At 41.1% G+C, this 18,042-nt stretch overlaps 2 protein-coding genes across 3 annotated transcripts in view; one reads left to right on the forward strand and one right to left on the reverse strand.

Annotated features, from left to right (window-relative positions):
• Positions 1-18,042, reverse strand: part of GTF2E2 (general transcription factor IIE subunit 2) — a 101,765-nt gene that overhangs the window by 59,418 nt on the left and 24,305 nt on the right. The window lies entirely within an intron of this gene.
• SMIM18 (small integral membrane protein 18) lies at positions 224-10,858 on the forward strand. Its single transcript, XM_016422935.2, has 2 exons — positions 224-626; positions 10,202-10,858. Exon 2 carries the CDS (start codon positions 10,226-10,228, stop codon positions 10,559-10,561), a length of 336 nt encoding a protein of 111 aa, XP_016278421.1. The 5' UTR covers positions 224-626; positions 10,202-10,225; the 3' UTR covers positions 10,562-10,858.

An 18,042-nucleotide genomic window follows, 5' to 3' on the forward strand; every position in this document is an offset into this window, starting at 1 on the left:
TAGACCTTCTAGTCTATGACAACCAACTCTGTTCCCAGGGCCTCTCTCTTTTTTACAAAGCATTCAGACTCCGTGTCAGGCACACACTCTGATGAAAGGAGTGGAGTTTATTTATTCATATACCTGTAGATTAGATCAGTCAGTTCTGTGTGCTTATTTCCAGGGCTTTCTAACCCAGGCATCTTTCTTAGCCTGCGGGCTCCTCTAGTCTCAGGAGAGATCTGTTTTGCAGTTTAAAATTCTTAAAAATTCTTATCTAATCATCAATTTAGGCCTTTATTTTTTCCCCCTTTTTCTTCTCTAAAAACAATCCTAAAATGCAAGAGAGGGCTCAGGGTTTTTGTTTGTTCTAATTTTAAAAACCACACCCCATGCTTAATGACAAAAAAACATGCAAGGCAGAAAAAAAAACGTGATAAAACAGGGTACATCAGACAGTTATCATTTAAGTTTGTGAATGATTTCCACTTGAATACGGCAAGGCTGAATGCAAATGAACGAGATGGCAATTGTCAGCTGCATTATCATTGGACCAATAGTAGCCCAGCTCCATCTTGACTGTGCACCAGACTGCATTACCAACAGAGCAGAGCAGCGCTCCATCAGCATCCATCCGCAGAGAACAGGTAGGTCTTTATCATTTTTATTATGGAGTAATTAAGTGACAGACATATCAGAAAAACATTTTGTTAAGAAAATCAGCAAAGCATTCTTCTTAAGGTATATTTTTATGCTTCAGATTTCTTACCCTGAAAGATGGGCTTTTATTCTGCAATTAAATACCAAGGGCTGTCTGTCTGGGGACCCTCTCTTATTCTCTGTATCTTAATAGGAAATTGATGACTCTGCCATTGTATGGGAAATCTAATCCTCCCAGCCCCTGGTCAGAAAATTGAAATGATCTGAGGTTCCCAGCTGCCTGCCAATTTCACCTTCTACAAGATATTTCATTTCAGCAGCATTATCCATCCTGACAAAGGATTTCCTTGAATAAAAATCTAGACCCAAAGCAAATACCATTGAAAGATGCTTTCTGATATGTACAAATTAAATTATGCTGTTAAAAACAAAGCATGCTAGCTACCTGTAGAAAATTTCAGAAAATGAAATAGATTAATATGAAAATACAAATCTATCTCTGAGCATAATACAGACAAAAGAGCTAAGCGGGTTCATTATACTGTAATCAAACACACAAAAGCTTCAGCCTTTTCTGTCACTGAACTAAAATAATTTTGCTTCTAAATGTACAATACAAGTCAGAGATTTTTATTAAATGAAAACCTTGAATGCATGTTTTTATTAGGAGGGAAGGGAGCTAGTAATTTTACATCCATCACATCATCTGAGAGCAGGGATGGATAGGACTGTTCTTAAACTGACCATCTAAATAAAAAGAAAACTATATTTAAAAATTAAAACATGTCTTTACAAAGGTCAGTTATGGAAGGGAAGGTCCAGCACCTTTCTTGATGTTACAAAAATGCTCCAGAATCAGAAACCTCAGAATGATTGAGTAATCCACTAGGTTTTATTAAGTACCTACTATGTGCCAAACAGGATGCTAAGGGCTGGAGATATAGAGAAAGGCAAAAACATAGTCCTTGCCCTACGGGAGTTCACAATCTAGTGGAAGAGACAACATGCCAACAACTAGGTAAATATAAGAAACAAGGGAAATGACAGGTTATCTTGGAGAGAATGAATAGCTGTTGCGGAGGGAAGGAAAGGGGACCCAGTAAAGGGCTTCTTGCAAAGGTGGTATTTAAGAGGAATCTATAAGGAAGAAAGGGAAAGCAGGTGAGGAGAAAGCACTGCCTGCCTGGGGGACAACAGCCAGAGAAATAGCTGAGAGTCTTGAGATGGAGGGGTGGGAGCCAGGAGCAGTCAGGAAGGCTATCCCCAGAGCATAAAGTCTATAGAGGGGAAGCAAAGGGTAAGAAAACTGGAAATGAAGGGACCATGTTATGAAAGCCAAACAGAGATCAATACTGATCCTGGAGAAGACAGGGAACCACTGGTGTTTATGGCACAGGGGGATGAGGTAGGGTGGGAGGCTGAAGGCGACAGTATGAACTGAGTTTTAGAAAGATGGCGCCTGACTTGGAGGATAGATTCCAATTACTGATGGTAACTGAAAAAAGACCTAATTTCATTTTATTGGAGCATGAAAATTATCTTTGTTTAGCAGCCACTACAGCTTTAGGATAACATTTAAAAAATAAAACTAATGATCCAACCAGTGTCTTGACTTCCCTTCTCTAATAAATCTACATAGGTAGGTCTCATGAGCACAAATAATGAATCTATTCCATGAATGGGTCCCATTCTTCCATTCCACACTGCATATTTCTATGGGGGTGGATCAAATAATATATTTTACATAATTATAATACTTCCAATGAATTAAAATATGGATTTGAGTATGGATTCAAATATATGCAATCATATCATGGCATTCATCATTAACACTAATTGGAACAGTTGTATTTTCATTGCAAAATTATTTTAAAAGGAAATTTTCACAGCTATTTTCCCCTACAAGGAACAAAGGTATTTATTCAGCCTCTTAGCAAATGACCTGTTAGGCAAGTAGCTGGGATCTAGAAACCAGATCTCTCTTCAGAGTTCAGTCCATTAGCAAGTTAAACTACTCAAGTAAGCACTCTTGCCAATCATAAAACAATTAGAGCACTGGACCCAAAAAGGTCCCCCAAAAAACAGGAAACATACTCATCAAATACACAGGAAAGCTTATGAGAACAAAAGCGTTTATAAACAAAAAATTGAGACCCAGAAAATACTCATTCTGCTATCCAAAATGTGACAAAGTTTTGGTTAAAAAGTAGTAATAAGCTTCCCTTTGCTCCCAGCTGATGAAGTACAGTGACTCAGTTTAACCCAGACTCCAATTTTCCATTTACCAAAGACTTACCACTGCCCACCTGACCTATTATTTTTCAAAAAGACATCTCATATGGTAGCTCTTTTTTTTGGGAGGAAGGGAAACAATGGAAACTAAGAGACTGCCCATTAATGGGAATATGGCTGAACCAATTAGGATACAGGGAATACTACTGTGTTCAAAGAAGTGACAAGAGAGGTTTCAGAGAAACCTGCAAGATTTCTAAGAACAGATACAAGGTGAAGTAACTAGAACTACGAGAACAATTTCTACTATGACATCATCAACACTGAAAAAATGAACAATTCTAGTATATTGCAGAGTTCTCATTCATACCCAAATCAATCATGATAATGAAGAAAGCATTTTGGCCCATCTTCTGCCAGAGAGGTGCCAGGCCATACACAGAATAAGTGAGATCTGTGTTTTTAGAAATGGTCAAAATGGGAATTTGTTTTGCTTGACTATGCTTTTTTGTTATGAGGCTTTTTTGTTTTTCTTTTTCTTTTCCCACAGTGGGAAAAGGGCAGTGGGAAAAGAAAAAAAAGCTTAATAAAAATGAAAATAAATTTAAAGCACCACCCTTAAATGCAAAGGAAAACTCAATTCATCTGTTTTCTATGCAAGAGCTTGTTTGGCCCAACCATTGTGCAATGACCATGCCCCCTCCCTATGAAAACATTCTACCAAAGAATAAAGTTTACAGGAGGGAAAATTATGCCATCAGCAGTGATGTTCCTACTCCCGAGACCCAAAAGGGGACTGGAAAGAAGTGGTACTAAAAAACTGTTTGCTTTGAAAAAATTTAAAGACTTTTTATATTATTTACTTTAAATGTATTACATTCAAATTTTAATTCCAGAAATGAAAATTTAAAAAGCCTAATGAATAATTCTGTTTTACTTGCCAGATTTTCCTAATCCATCAGAGTAAAATTCAGCAGTGAAAAATATGAAATTACCACAAATCAACAAAAATAATGATTCTTTAAAACTTATCTTTATATAACTTTCTAAGTCTCAGAGAAATTTGTAAGGTTCAAGTTACAAGTTTCTAAGATACCTTAAAAGTTTTTTTCATAATAAATTTCCATATAAGTTTTCCAAAGTTATATGATCCATATCCTCTTCCTTCCTTCTTCCCTCCCTCCTCTCCCAGAGCTGATCAGCAATTCAATCTGGATCTAAAATATTTTTAAAGTCTTTTTCTGGAAGTTGTTCCTTCAATCCAACTTGGAAGATTCCATTAAGAAATATAAAATTAAATCAAACCACTAATTACCTGTCCCTTTTCCAAAAAACACAATCCATGGTCCAGGGTCCACAGACAAAGCATGTTTTAACCACAAAAACTATCACATATGATGCAGAGCTTCAGAGTAATTTTGAAGCCCACAAAAATGTTTAAGAGCCAGAAAAATCCTTCCAGAAAATCCTTCTGGTCTTATCACATTTTAACAAAAGGCATTACTAAAGCATTACTTCAGACAGAAGAGGGAAGGCAGTCAAGGCCTGAATTTCTATCTAAGCATCTGTAGTAGTAACCATGTTCATGCCTAGCCCCACTCTCCCAGTGTGCCTCAAGGGTCTTAAGCACTTTTGGGATATACTGTATATATAAACATATGTAGGTGTGTGTGGTATATACATATGTACATAGGCCTAGTCTGATATACATCATATACATGTATGTCTGAAATTAATATATTGGCCAGACACCATCCCTCTAAAAAAAGAATGAAGCAGAAAACATGAGTGTGTCTTCCAATTAAGGTTCTTTTTTTACTGTGTGACTCTTTTGTTTTCTTTCTTTTTCTCTCTTCTTTCCCTCCCTCCCTTCCTGTCTTAGCAATAACCTCAAGACAAAACAGCAAGATCTAGGCAAATGTTAAATGATTTGTTCAAGGTCACATAGCTAGGAAGCGTCTGGAGTCCAATTTAAACCCAGGATCTCTTGACTCCATGCCTGGTGCTCTATCCACTATGCCACCTAGCTGTCCCACTTTGTTTTCCTTTCAAAGAGATCTCATTTTATGGAAGTGATGCTCTGTATGCTCTATTATTACTAGGATTTTATTTTTCCAGTACTTTGAAGAATATCCAAAAACCAATAATCTAATGTTCATACTATTCTAGGCAACTCTTCCAACAGTCCATGCTCATTTTCCTTCCCAGCAGGAATGCCTGACAGCCCACAGGTGCCCAGGTGTGATAGTCTCTCCCAAAGCCATTCTCTCAAATCCTTCCAAAGGGACAAACACAGCCTCCTCTCAACTGGTGACTAGTGATTCAAATGTGTTCATTAGGCTTCTGTCCTGACTGGCCTAATCTCAATTCCTAAGGAATAAGACCAAACTGAATATAAGTAGGAAATAATAGGACATTAAATGGACAGAGGCAGGATCTTTAACAGAAAAGTCGGGCTCCCCCTCCCTGCTTTGGGGTGGGGAAGGAGAAGAATTATTTCCCCAGCACACAAAGACTGACAAGCTTCTGGCTACAATGAGAGGCCAACAGCTTGCCCAGGGACTTGAGACAGAATGAAAGGGTTAGAGATCAGATGGCAGAACCCAGATTTTCCTCTCTTAGGCTGCCATTACTACAAAAAGACCCACAAAACAGATTCCCAAGTAGCAGCCCATGGCCCACTTCCTTCAAACAGTATTTGATATGATAAAATTCCAATATAATAAACTCAATTACCAGCATTAATGGAGGGGAACAAAAATATAAATAACCCAGAATGGCTGTTCAAAAGTCAATTCATATTTGGCTCAGAGTGTATTTCTGTACTTTCCGCAGAGCTACACTCTATGGATACTCAATGGCTGTTAACTTAATTGAAGCCTAAAGTTTTAATTTGATACAGAAAGCAATCAGGAGCCACTGCCTAGAGGGTTTGGAGAACAAAGGGAAAGAGTAATGTCCCAGGAGGCAGTGGGGCAGGAGGCCATTCCTGGGGCATCTGTGACCCAATCCCTGGAGAGGGCGTTACCAGGCAGCCAACACTCACGTGTGTGTGTGTGTGTGTGTGTGTGTGTGTGTGAGAGAGAGAGAGAGACAGACAGACAGACAGACAGACAGACAGACAAGGGTTCCCCAAACTGAAAGGAAAGCCTCCCAAAGAAGCTCATACAAAAATGTTTGTTCTTTTTTTATCTTTAGAGATTTATAGCTCTTGAACCTCAAACCTTTCTATTTCCAAAAGGGAAAATATCTTATCATTCCAAATAAGGGACTTTTTAATACCCAGTAATACAATAAAAACACAATTTCTCACACACACGCACGCACACCAACACCACTGTTAGTTCTCATCTCAAAAGCAGCAGGTAGTAGAAATAGCCAAGACTCAGTTTCTCTAGGCTATGGTCTGCTGCAGATATGAGCAGGTGACCCTGGACAACTCATTTCTGGAGCCTCCATTTGCTAACCCAGAACAAGAGGAAAGTGATAAAACCTCCTCAGAGTGCCATGACCTCTGAATTTACAGTTCACTAAGACAGGGAGAGTGGCTTTAGATTTACTTGTGTCTGGGTAGTTTTCCCCATTACTAAAAGAATCTAGTCCCCCTCGTCCAGGGTTTTAGAGAGCATACAACCTTCAAGAACCACAGGGAGAAAGCTGCAAAGGTGGGAGGTTTCTGGGAAGTGTCACATCCAAGACTGGAGAGATCCAGGAAAAACTCAAGGGCAGAATCTCAAGTCCCTTCCCTGACATAACTCCTCACCTACCCCCAACATTACCTCTAGGTTTCTTTATGTCCTTCTCCTCAGTCTCTTCTGCTTTTCATTCTACTGCTCTGAACATCAATGGATACAGTCTGCCTGCTGGGCAACCCATTCTAGTCCCACTGGCAACCCAGCCTCAACTGTAACAACATTCAACCACTCTACCCTGCCCAACTGCCCATGCTTCCGAGGCCTAATGCCTAATGATTCCTAGTCCCTCAGGCTCTTCGGGAGCCTCATTTCTTGTCTTTGGGACTCCCCTATCCTTACACACAAGCCCTCAGTTGCCATTTGCACTCTCTCCATACCATCAGTTCCTTCCTCTGTACTCCCACCACCAAGAGCACACTATACCTAAAATACCATTGTGGTCTCCTCAGTCTACACAATCTTCCCACTCCAAGCCTTTCTTAGGTGTAACAGCTAGAAGCACACTTCTCCCCTCCTTTCAGAAACCATTAGTGGACTTCACTACCTCAAAGGTCTTTAATTTCACATCTGAAGATTTCCCCTTCCCCCCATATCAATTCTAAGACAAAAGAGTGGTAAGGGCTAAGCAACGGGGGTTAAATGACTTTCCCAGGGTCATATAGCTAGGATGTATCTAAGGTCAGATTGCTTCCCCTTAAGCTCTTCCTTTCTACCTTTGTGTCTATTCCAGTCAAGCCACACTAAGGTGGCTCCCCTAACTCCTCGGGGACACTTCTAACAGAGAGACACCCCCTTCCTCCACATCCTGCCTATTGGGAGCCTTTCACCTCCTTCTAGATATGCCACAGCTCCCCCATGACACCTTCCCTGAAGGCCCACTCAAAGTAGCCTCCCTCCCCTTCCTCAAATACTCTGAGGGTTCTTCCTCTTTGACCATCTCATATTCTGGTATCTACTCATCTGTACAGATGCCATATCCCCCTAATATTCTTGGGCCTATGCCATATTCTTATGCCCAAGTGGCTAGCCCAATATGGTGTGAACATATTAATAGGTGAGATTATATTTGTATTTTAACAGGGATCAGGCATATAGTCTTCTAGAATGAAGTTTTTACAACAGATATGAGGCAGGCAGGGGCAGAAGTAATAGGGAGGAAGGAGAGGCGCAGGCAGGGGAGAAATGGATGAGAAGGCATTTATTAAGTCCCTACTATGCACCACAAAATGTTCAAAGTGCTAGGGACACAACACATGCAAGCAAGAGTGTCCCTGGCCTCCTGCGGGGAAAGACAACATTCCCAGGCAGGAAGCACAAGAGCACAGTTCAGAAATGGTCAGGCTGGGTTTAGACAAGATAGGGCTAGACCCCACTCTCCCCCAAGGCTGAGCCTAGTCTCTCCAGGGGAGGAGGTAGGTCAGAGTTCAGGGCTTAGAATGGCCAGAAAGGGAACTCCCTCTTCTGGGTTTTCAGTCAGTCACCAAGCAATGAGAAAGCACCTACTATATGCCAAGCTCAAGTATTAGGGGATACAAAAAAAAAAGGCAAAAATAGACCCTGCCCTCTAGGAAATCCCAGCTTAATGGGGGACACAGTATAAAAATAATGGAACTAGTAGTTATGGAGGAAGCTAGAGGGGAGGTGATAGGTTACATAGAAGGTGGTATGAGAGGAAGCAGAGGTGGTGGAGGAGAGAGCACCTCAGGGCTACAGGCATCAGGGGAGGGAGGTGGTGAAAGGAACAGAAAGGAAGTCAGTGTCACTGGAGGGGCATTTGTGGAGGGGCAGATAGAAGGGGATCAGCTAGTCAAGAGCTCTGAATGCCAAACCTAAGATTCCCTATTTGATTCTGCAGGCAAGAGGGAGCTGCCCAACCCCAGTGAGTGGGGAGGTGTCAGGAGAGGAGACATATTTAAGAGATGGTGAAAAGGCAGAATCCCCAGGCCTAGGGAGTAGCAACCTGAATTGAGGAGTAAGAAGTCAAGGATGATGCCGAGGGAAGGTGTGACCCTTGACTCCAAAAGGGAGGTCTAGAAAAGGAAGGATAGCTTGGAGAGGAGAGAGAATGATGAGCTCTGTTCTGATGTGTGGGGCAGGAGACAGTGACAGGCCACTCAGCTCAAGATCCCTAATGGAGCAAGGGATGTAAAAATGGAGGTCATGGCTAGAAAAACAGTTCTGGGCTTCATCTTCACAGAGATGGTAATTTTGTCTGTGAGAACTGATGAGATCAATGAGTCAAATAATATAGAGGGAGAAGAAAAGATGATCCAGAGGTAAAACCTGGAAAAAGACCCAGCAAAGGAAACTGAGTAGTGGAAGAGAACCAGGAGACAGCAGTGTCCTATTAACAGGGGAAACACCAGAGATTATTGCCCTCATAAGGAAAGTAGGCCAAAACGAAGTCTGTTTTGGGTTTGCATGTCCAAAGTGGGTCCCAAATCATTGCTCAGACTTGGAAAAAAGGACGTAGCAAACTCAACTTGGGAAAAAAGTGATGTCACTATAGGAAGTTTCATTTGATTACAATGGGTAGAAATATTGGTTTATTTGTATAATTTGTTCCAAGTAAACAGACATATCCCAAACATCCCAATAACTTGCCCTCACAACTACCTAGCTGGATATTCCAGTTAATGGGGCATATATATGTCACTCTGCAATTCCGTCCTTTTGACCATGGCACACAACCTAAATTCTTTTGCTTTTATGTACTGGGCAAGTTCAATTTTGAAGTTATCCTGGAGATTCTGTGTCTAGGCCATGAATCTCCACAATTCCATATCTTCCTCCTTACCGACCCTGACAAAAGGCCCAAAAAGACATAATTCACAGGCTCCAAGACAAAAGTTGGAAAGGGTAGGGAGTACTCTAATTCTTTTTGACACTAAGCACTCTGGAACAGAAATGTTATAAATGAAGCAAATGAGGCCTCTCGGGACCCAAGTTGGTCCCTTTTGAAACTTCCCTAGATTTTTCTAAGCACCATGATCGGCTAACCTACATTCCAGTCATAGGAGAACTCTGTTCACAGAGGTTGATGGTTACCACTGTGTGCATATCAGCTTTAGTTGTCCTTGTAGAAGGCCATCACTGCTGCTGTTTTTTCTATTTTTTTGCCTCTCAATCACTGTCCTCTTGACCTAGATCCTCTGACCCAGAAACTGGGCATAGAAAAAGCTAGACTCCCAGAGATTCGTAAGAGAGGTAACCAGCAAGAGTAAAGGTGAAGTAGGAAGGGGCACAGGGATCCTCATGAGGCTTCTTCCAAAAGCACAGTGATTTTTAAATGGTAAATTTCCTCTTGGTCCTAGTTCCTTCCACTGTTCACTACTCATTCAGCTGCCTTTACTTTTCTTTAACAATTAAATTCTGCATGTGACTATCACATCTGTGTTCGGGAGTATACTTATCAGAGTTTATTGAAAATCATAGAATGTGGTTTATGACCTACATTCCAAAAACTGAATCCCCACTCTGTAGCACTTTCAAGCTGTGGAGAGGTGTGGAGTGAGATGTATGTACTGCACACATTTTCCAAGGTTTCCTGGTGACACCTATACCCCACCGATACACTTATAAATCACATGCATGTTAGTCTCATAGATTTTCTTTTTCCTTTTTTATCTTTATAGCTTCTTTTGGACCAATCACAAGCAATGGAATCTCTAAGCATGGCAAACCTAAACTCTACTCACTGGAATGAGACTACCAGCACCAGCAGCCCACTCACCACCACACCCGCCTACCAGTACATTGGCTTTCAGGTCCAAAAGGTTTACCCTTTCCATGATAACTGGAACACAGCCTGCTTTATCATCATGCTTTTATTTATATTTACGGTCGTCTCTCTGATGCTCCTGGCCTTCATTTATGAGGTGCTCGACTGCTGCTGCTGTGCCAAAGACAAAACCATGAGCGACTTGGAGAGTGAGCCAAGCCCTCTGCGAACCATGATGGACAACATCAGAAAACGGGACACTGAAGTGGTTTAATGCCCACAGGGTCACCAGACAGGCCCAAGTCAGAATGCTGGCACAAAGTCTCTGACCTCTGCTCAGGGGGAGAAAGAGAGCAAAGTCCTGTGGTCTTGACCCCACCGGGGTATCATTGATCCCAGCTAGGCACGATGGGGGGAGTCCAAGGGGTTAGGAGAGTCCAACCATCATCAACTCTTCAGTTATTCTTTTGTAAGAAGACACTGTAGCACAAGCTTAATATGTCCCTTTTTGAGTGGGTTTCCCTATATGTATCCCTAGTAAAATCCTTCAAATACAGTTTTGAAAATTCAACATGGGTTTTGTCATGATATTTCCCAAACCCCCATTTTACTGATAGTTACTTGAGGGCAAGAAAAACTTAAGGCCTGTGCCAAAGACAGAAAAGGCAGGGAGGTCCTCTGTAGCAGATCCAGAAACTGGATAAAAGCTAAATTCTTGGTATTTCCAATCCATTGCACTGCCTGTTATTTGCCATTTCAAAAACAAGGCCAGGGCTTCTATATGACTGAATACCAAGCAGCAAATCAAAGCCAGAAAATGCAGGGACATGTCATGGTACAACTCACATCCTAATATACATGATGCTAACTTTTTTCCTAATACTTCACATTATTATAAAACAAAGCCTCCTCCTCCTTCTCCATGTTTCCTTCAGCAAATAAGAAAGCATCTGTATGCTCACCTACACTGACTCTTCTTGGCCCAATCTGGGGTTTTCTCAGCAGATATTGGAGTGGTTTGCCATGTCCTTCCCTTCCATGCAGAGATGCTTGACCACAGGTGCTGAATACTCTGGGTGCCATCAGACTCAGGTAATGGATTGGTTAGTTTTGCTCAAGTGCTTCCCTCACCCCCTTTTTTTGTTTTGTTTTTAAAAAGTAAAAGCTCTTTGCAGAGAAACAGGTTTTAAAACGAAGGCAATATTTTTAAAAAGAGATAAAATTAAAAAGTTATAATTGCTAATACCTCTAAAACCGTAGTTATCACCAAGATTTCCCCGAAGTCTTTACTTCATCTCTGTAGAAAATACAGTAGTGTCTATATTAAACATGATTACAAAACCAAATGGTGCAGCATCAATCACAGAAGAACCTTCTATTAATGGATTAAGACACCCAAAACAGGCCCTGAAGGTTAACAATTTCAAGATATAATGAACCTAATTCAGAGCTATATTTGCTTTTATTTTTTTGTAAGTAAAGAAATCTCTGCTTTTTAAGTGCCACTGTGACAAAAAGAAAATGAAAAGGGTTACTGAATGTTAAACTGGAAAAGACTTCTGGGACCAGTGAATTAGTCCAAATACCTCATTTGACCAATAAGAAAAAGCATACTCTAAAAGGCAGATACTTCAGCCCATTTTCACACTGAGACTACTATAAGCTGAAATCTCTTCCCATCATCCCATTTTCCCCTTTTATCTTTCAAATACACAACACTTCTTTGTTCTTAAGGGCCATCTGTAAACACTGACAACTTGACCAAAGTTAAAGGTTGCAAGAAGGACATCAGCTTTGCCAAGTCAAGGAAACTAGAATAAGGTCTCCCTTGTGAATGAATGTAAGACACAATGAGACATGACTGTCCAAGAGATTCTGAGTCTTTGTGGCCAGGTGAGGTAGGCTCCTCTGCTCAGATCCAGGCTTGAGATCTAGGATCATGACCCCCAAATGAAGCCGATGGATCATATGTCACAGCTCATTGTTTCTCAGTTTCCCACCCAATGGAGATAACTGAAAGAAAAGAGGTCCAACTGAGGATATAAGCCAGTAGTGCTCTGGGAAAGAGGATATGAATTTAACAAAAGAGGGATCCAACCCCCAAACCAGGGAAACTGGATTAACTTGTAACTGGGAAGTAGTTAACCAAGTAAATAAAGATACAAAAGGGCAAAGATGACATGCTGCATAGGGCAGGGATACTTCACTGAGGTTTAGCAGCCTAGTTTCTATTGGAGTCAGACCCCACTTGTTTAAAGATTATGCCAATAAATATACTTCTGTGATCAAAAAGGGAACATTTCTTGAACCCTCCCCCCCCTTTAAACCATCACCTGACAGCCACAGCCAGAAGTTGTCTAGGCACCAACTGAAATAACTGGGCACATGACAATTTATTTTTATTTATTTTTTTAAAAACCCTTACCTTCCGTCTTGGAGTCAATACTGTGTATTGACTCCAAGGCAGAAGAGTGGTAAGGGTAGGCAATGGGGGTTCAAGTGACTTGCCCAGGGTCACACAGCTGGGAAGTGTCTGAGGCCAGATTTGAACCTAGGACCTCCCATTTCTAGGGCTAGCTCTCAATTCACTGAGCTACCCAGCTGCCCCCTCACATGACAATTTAAAGTACAGTAACTGCTAAGCAAAGTCCCTAAAGACCCAATTCTCAGGAACAGGGACACATGGGTCAGATTCCCCCTCACCTCATATCTACCTTCCCATTCCCTCTCTGTATAGGTTAAGAAGAATCTAAGTTTTAATATTCTGAAAGGGGCAGGATCTAGAATTGTCTCCTTTTCCATCACAATATCATCATCCACAATAACATCAGCAGATGACAGACAACTCATTCTGATACCAAGTGATTCTTACACTTGGATCCTTCATAATGTCTCCAGAGATCAATCAAGTCAGTCAATATGTTGGTGGCCCTCATTTCTAGGCCACACAATCAAAACCTTAATGCTGGCATGTGCTTCTTTCTATTTTGCAAGTATCAGAATAGCACTTGTACCTAGCCCTGTATTATCCCCTGGCTTTGTACCATTATTTTAGAGAAGAAATCAATCCTTTTCCCCAAAAGATAGGAAAACAGATATTCAAAGGGGCCAAATGACCACCCCAGGGCACTCAGGTAAGGTGTAAGTAGCTAACTAGAACTAAAATGGGCCATTCTTACTAGAGCCCAGCACCTCCTTTTCCTCAGTGATAATCCCATGACCCCTTCTTGAAGTTAAGCCATTATTTGAGAAGGGCTCTAGCCTCCTATGCCCACCAGGTATCCCTTCCCAGCCCAATCACCATGTGTGCCTGGTGTTATATACACATATGTATATACACATATACATATAATACATATGTACAGAAAATAAATCACACTGTTTGAAGAATTTAAATTTTCCCCTGTTGTGAGTAAAATGGATCTGTAGTGTTATAGGAAAAGTTAAGTAAGGTGTGTGAGTTTGCAGATGCACAGCAAGGTGAAGAATTCTGGAATTCTGAGGAAGAGCAGTTGGAGAGAGACAGTTGAGTCTGGGGTGTGGCTTTTCTCTCTCTGGGTGGACCTGAGGAGATTAGCTTTTTCCCTGTGGCATTTGACTGCCTGATCTTCACATCCTACCTGCTGTTTGGATTAACCTGTTACTCTGTTGGTTATTTGATATCTGCTGAGTTCCTGTGCTGCTCTTGTGACAACTGACAGCTGATTGTGAGACCTGGCTTAGATCCTTGGATCTTGGTCCATCATTGGGCCCTGTTAGACTTACACACAGACACTTTCCTTAGATCATCAAAAGGGGGGGTTTTGTGTTAGCTTAGCTGAGTACAGTAATTTGGGGTTATATAGAGAGTACAGGAGTAGAGTAGGGAAAACACTCAGAAGCAATCTCTGTGAAGTGATTTATAGATCTGGGGAGGAGTAGGTAGTTATTATTAGAGTAAGTTATATCTAAATCCCTTCTAACCTGTCCCTATTTTATTAAACAACTGTTAAGTTTATAACATAGGGTTCTGTGTGTGTCTCACAGGGTCCACGATGGACCAAGATCCAAGGATCTAGGCAAGGTCTCACAATCAGCTGTCAGTTGTCACAAGAGCAGCATAGGAACTCAGCAGATGTCAAATAGCCAACAGGGTAACAAGATAATCCAAACAGCAGGTAGGATATGAAGATCAGGCAGTCAAATGTCACAGGGAAAAAACTAATCTCCTCAAGTCCACCCAGAGAGAGAAAAGCCCCAGCCCCAGCCCCAGCCCCAGCCCCTGTTGTCTACCTGCAAACTCACACACCTTACTTTAACTTTTACTATAACAAGAATGGATGCAAAATCCTCATAAGTTAAGCAATTTATCTACTACTAGGATATGTCTATAGAATATGTAGCTATCTAGAACCCTTAACATTTCTATGTGATATGGTGTGTGTGTTATAATGATACTATGTCTATATAAAGTGTTCATACTCACCTGTTACCATAAATATCCCAAAATACCAACCTGTCCTGATGGAAACAATGAAATACACAGAGTTCTATCCTCAGAATCTTGGGCCGCACTTTTTCCACTTTAACCTGTAGCAGCCTGCTAGGAATTTTTATGCTGCCTGTAAAAAATAGACTCGAATACAGGACTACAATCCCCACGAGCCTTTGCTCCACTTCCCCAGAATGCCTTGTAATCTCACCTGGGCCGAGATCGAGAAGGTATTTAAGCTGATTCAAAGGCTTTTGAGAGGCTCTCTTGGCTCTTTTTGGACTTCTGTTTTGGAGCAGGCGCATCTCTTGCGTGATGTGAGGTTATTTTGTCTAGGCCTCTGGCCTAGGCACATGTTTCTTACTTGTATATTCTTTAATCTTTAACTTTTAATAAACCTCTAAAAAATATAATACTTCTTGCAGAGAGAAACTAATTTCTACCTGCCTCACCTGTCTCAGTCTCCCCAGTCTCCCCTAAATTTTCTACATGCCAGCTTGTCTTGTTGATTGTTGTTCTTGTAGAATGTTGCTAATTTGTCCTCTTGATTGTGATTGTAATCATAATAATTTTGCTATAATGAGTTTTTGTAAACAAAACATTGTCCTTAAGAAATCTACTTAGTAGCCAGTCCCTTGTCCGTGTTGTTGTCACAGCTATCCTTGTTGTGGTGTTGTTGATCTTTGTGGTTTTTTTGTTGTTTGTTGTTCTCTTTTCCTCTTCTTACCAACTTCATCTGCAGCCACTTCTACTGATGTCAACCTCTTCTGATGAAATCCTCATGTGCGAACAATGCAGACATGGATCTTTACCAGCAACCTAGTAGTAGGTGTTGTGAGTAGACTATCAAAAGGTCCTAGCCACACTGGTTCTGTGGCATTAGTCCTAGTAAATTTTTTAATATACACAGTGTCACCTGTATGTAAGTCATGCAACATAAAATCTATTGGTACAGCCTAAACTAAGATTCCCAGCTCTTGTAATTCTTTGATTCTTTTCTGCAGTTATTTGAGGTATTCTGCAATACTTAAATCTCCACCCAGCAAGGAGATATAGACAGGGGTAAAAGTCTTTGTGTTGGGGCATGGCCAAAAAGCATCTCATATAGGCAAACATGCAAATCACTTCTGGGCTGGGTTTCTAAGAGCAAAAGAGGCTAACGTCAAGGGTTTGCAAAGAAGGGTCTGGTCACATGCACAGATCTAAAAGAGCTGTTTCAGAATCTGGGGAAAGGATAAAACTGGATACCTGAGGCAGCTGGGGATCCATTGTTCCTGTCCTTCCAGGGGAGCAGAGAGGTAACTTCCTGTTGTCCATCCCGTCTAAGCCTGAGGGAAGGTGACTTATCTATTTCTTTTTTTTAACCCTTACCTTTCGTCTTGGAGTCAATACTGTGTATTGACTGCAATACTTAAATCTCCACCCAGCAAGGAGATATAGACAGGGGTAAAAGTCTTTGTGTTGGGGCATGGCCAAAAAGCATCTCATATAGGCAAACATGCAAATCACTTCTGGGCTGGGTTTCTAAGAGCAAAAGAGGCTAACGTCAAGGGTTTGCAAAGAAGGGTCTGGTCACATGCACAGATCTAAAAGAGTCAATACTGTGTATTGACTCCAAGGCAGAAGAGTAGTAAGGGCTAGACAATGGGGGTTAAGTGACTTGCCCAGGATCACACAGCTGGGAAGTGTCTGAGGTCAGATTTGAACCCAGGACCTCCCATCTCTAGGTCTGACTCTCAATCCACTAAGCCACCCAGCTGCCCCTGACTTATCTATTTCTGAGAGCTAGAGGTTCCTGCTTTCCAGCTATTCAGAGATCCAGAGATCTGATCCATCCCTGTCTCTACTTGTGTTCCTATAAGATCCAGTACCCTGAGAGTTTGACTACTGTGAGAGTGAGCTGCTAGTAGCCAGTGAAACCCTGTCTGTGAGAATAGCCCAGCCATCTTGGCCTTTGGCCTAGAAGGGTGATTGCATCAAGAGGGCAAGCTATCAAACATATGATGAACTTTTAACTTTCCTACCAATAATTTGGAGGACCAGTTAGATCTTATTATATAGCTAGGGTTAGGGTTTACATACAGATAAGAGTAGAGAAAAGTGGCCTTAAGATCTTGAAAATAGTTCTGTGAGAGGCCCATATAAGGAGAGAGGAGAATCCAGATTTTTAGCTTGGGGACTCCTTTCCCTGGTCCTCCTCCCTTCCTCTTTGACAATAATAAATCTAATTTAATGTATTAACAAGCTGTAAACTAGTCAGATAGTGTTTTGAACTTACAAGCAGCTTCTCAGGCCTACATAGGCCTGAAGGTCTAGTCTTTGAGTGATATACCAAACTGTAAACATCAAGTCTACAAACCTTTCCATCGATCCTATCTGATGTAATATAAAGCAAGTGGTAAAATCACTGGCCACTTTAAATGAGTTTCTACACAGTTTCCAAACCGTAGTTTTTACTTCTCAGTTCATGCGTTCTACCTGACCAGAACTTTGAGGATGGTACGGGTTGTGGAATGTAGGTGTTATTCCTAAATTTGCATAGATCTGTTGCAAAATCAAATATATAAAGTGCGATCCATGTTCTGAATCAATTTTAGATGGAACCCCAAACCTTGGCACTATCTCTTTCAAGAATACCCTGGCAACAAAATTAGCTATGTTCTTAATACTAGGAAATGCTTTTTCAGGCCATCTTGTTAGTTGATCTACAATTACTAGACAGTACCTTTGGCATGGTAATATAATCAATTTGTGTATGCTCAAAGGAAGAGTAACTTATAAGTCTACTTCCAAAAACTTTTTGTTTGAATATGATTTGGTTAAATTTCTAACAATCTGGCAAGAAGAGAAATCCTAGACACTAGGATCCAAGGAGCTATCCATGACGTTTTTACAGTGTCAACCATTCCCTGTGTCCCAAAATGACCCTGTTTATGGATGCTTTGACAGATATAGCTACAAAAGGCTCTTGGCAGTACTGGTTTTCCATAAATTTTGTTTCCATTTTAGCACCTCTTTCTCAGTGTAAGCTGTAGCCAGATCTAGTGGAGTTATCAGAGTTATATTTAAGCATAGTTCAGGTCCACTAGTTGCCGTGAATTTTGTAGTCTCATCTGCTCTGTCATTTCACCGTGCAACAGAATTTTTTTTTTGGTATGCACTCTGCAGTGCACAATGGCTATCTGCTTTGGTAGTTGTAAAGCTGTTGGGAGTTCACATATTATTTGTGTACTAGCAACTGTTTTTCCAGGGGATGTTAAGAAGCCTCTTGGCAACCACAGACT

The sequence above is a fragment of the Monodelphis domestica genome, chromosome 6 (assembly GCF_027887165.1).
Source record: "Monodelphis domestica isolate mMonDom1 chromosome 6, mMonDom1.pri, whole genome shotgun sequence".
Classification (NCBI taxonomy): Eukaryota; Metazoa; Chordata; class Mammalia; order Didelphimorphia; family Didelphidae; genus Monodelphis; species Monodelphis domestica.

Bases quoted from the DNA above. Each gene is read 5' to 3' on its own strand.
- SMIM18 (XM_016422935.2), top strand. From the start codon at position 10,226: ATGGAATCTCTAAGCATGGCAAACCTAAACTCTACTCACTGGAATGAG.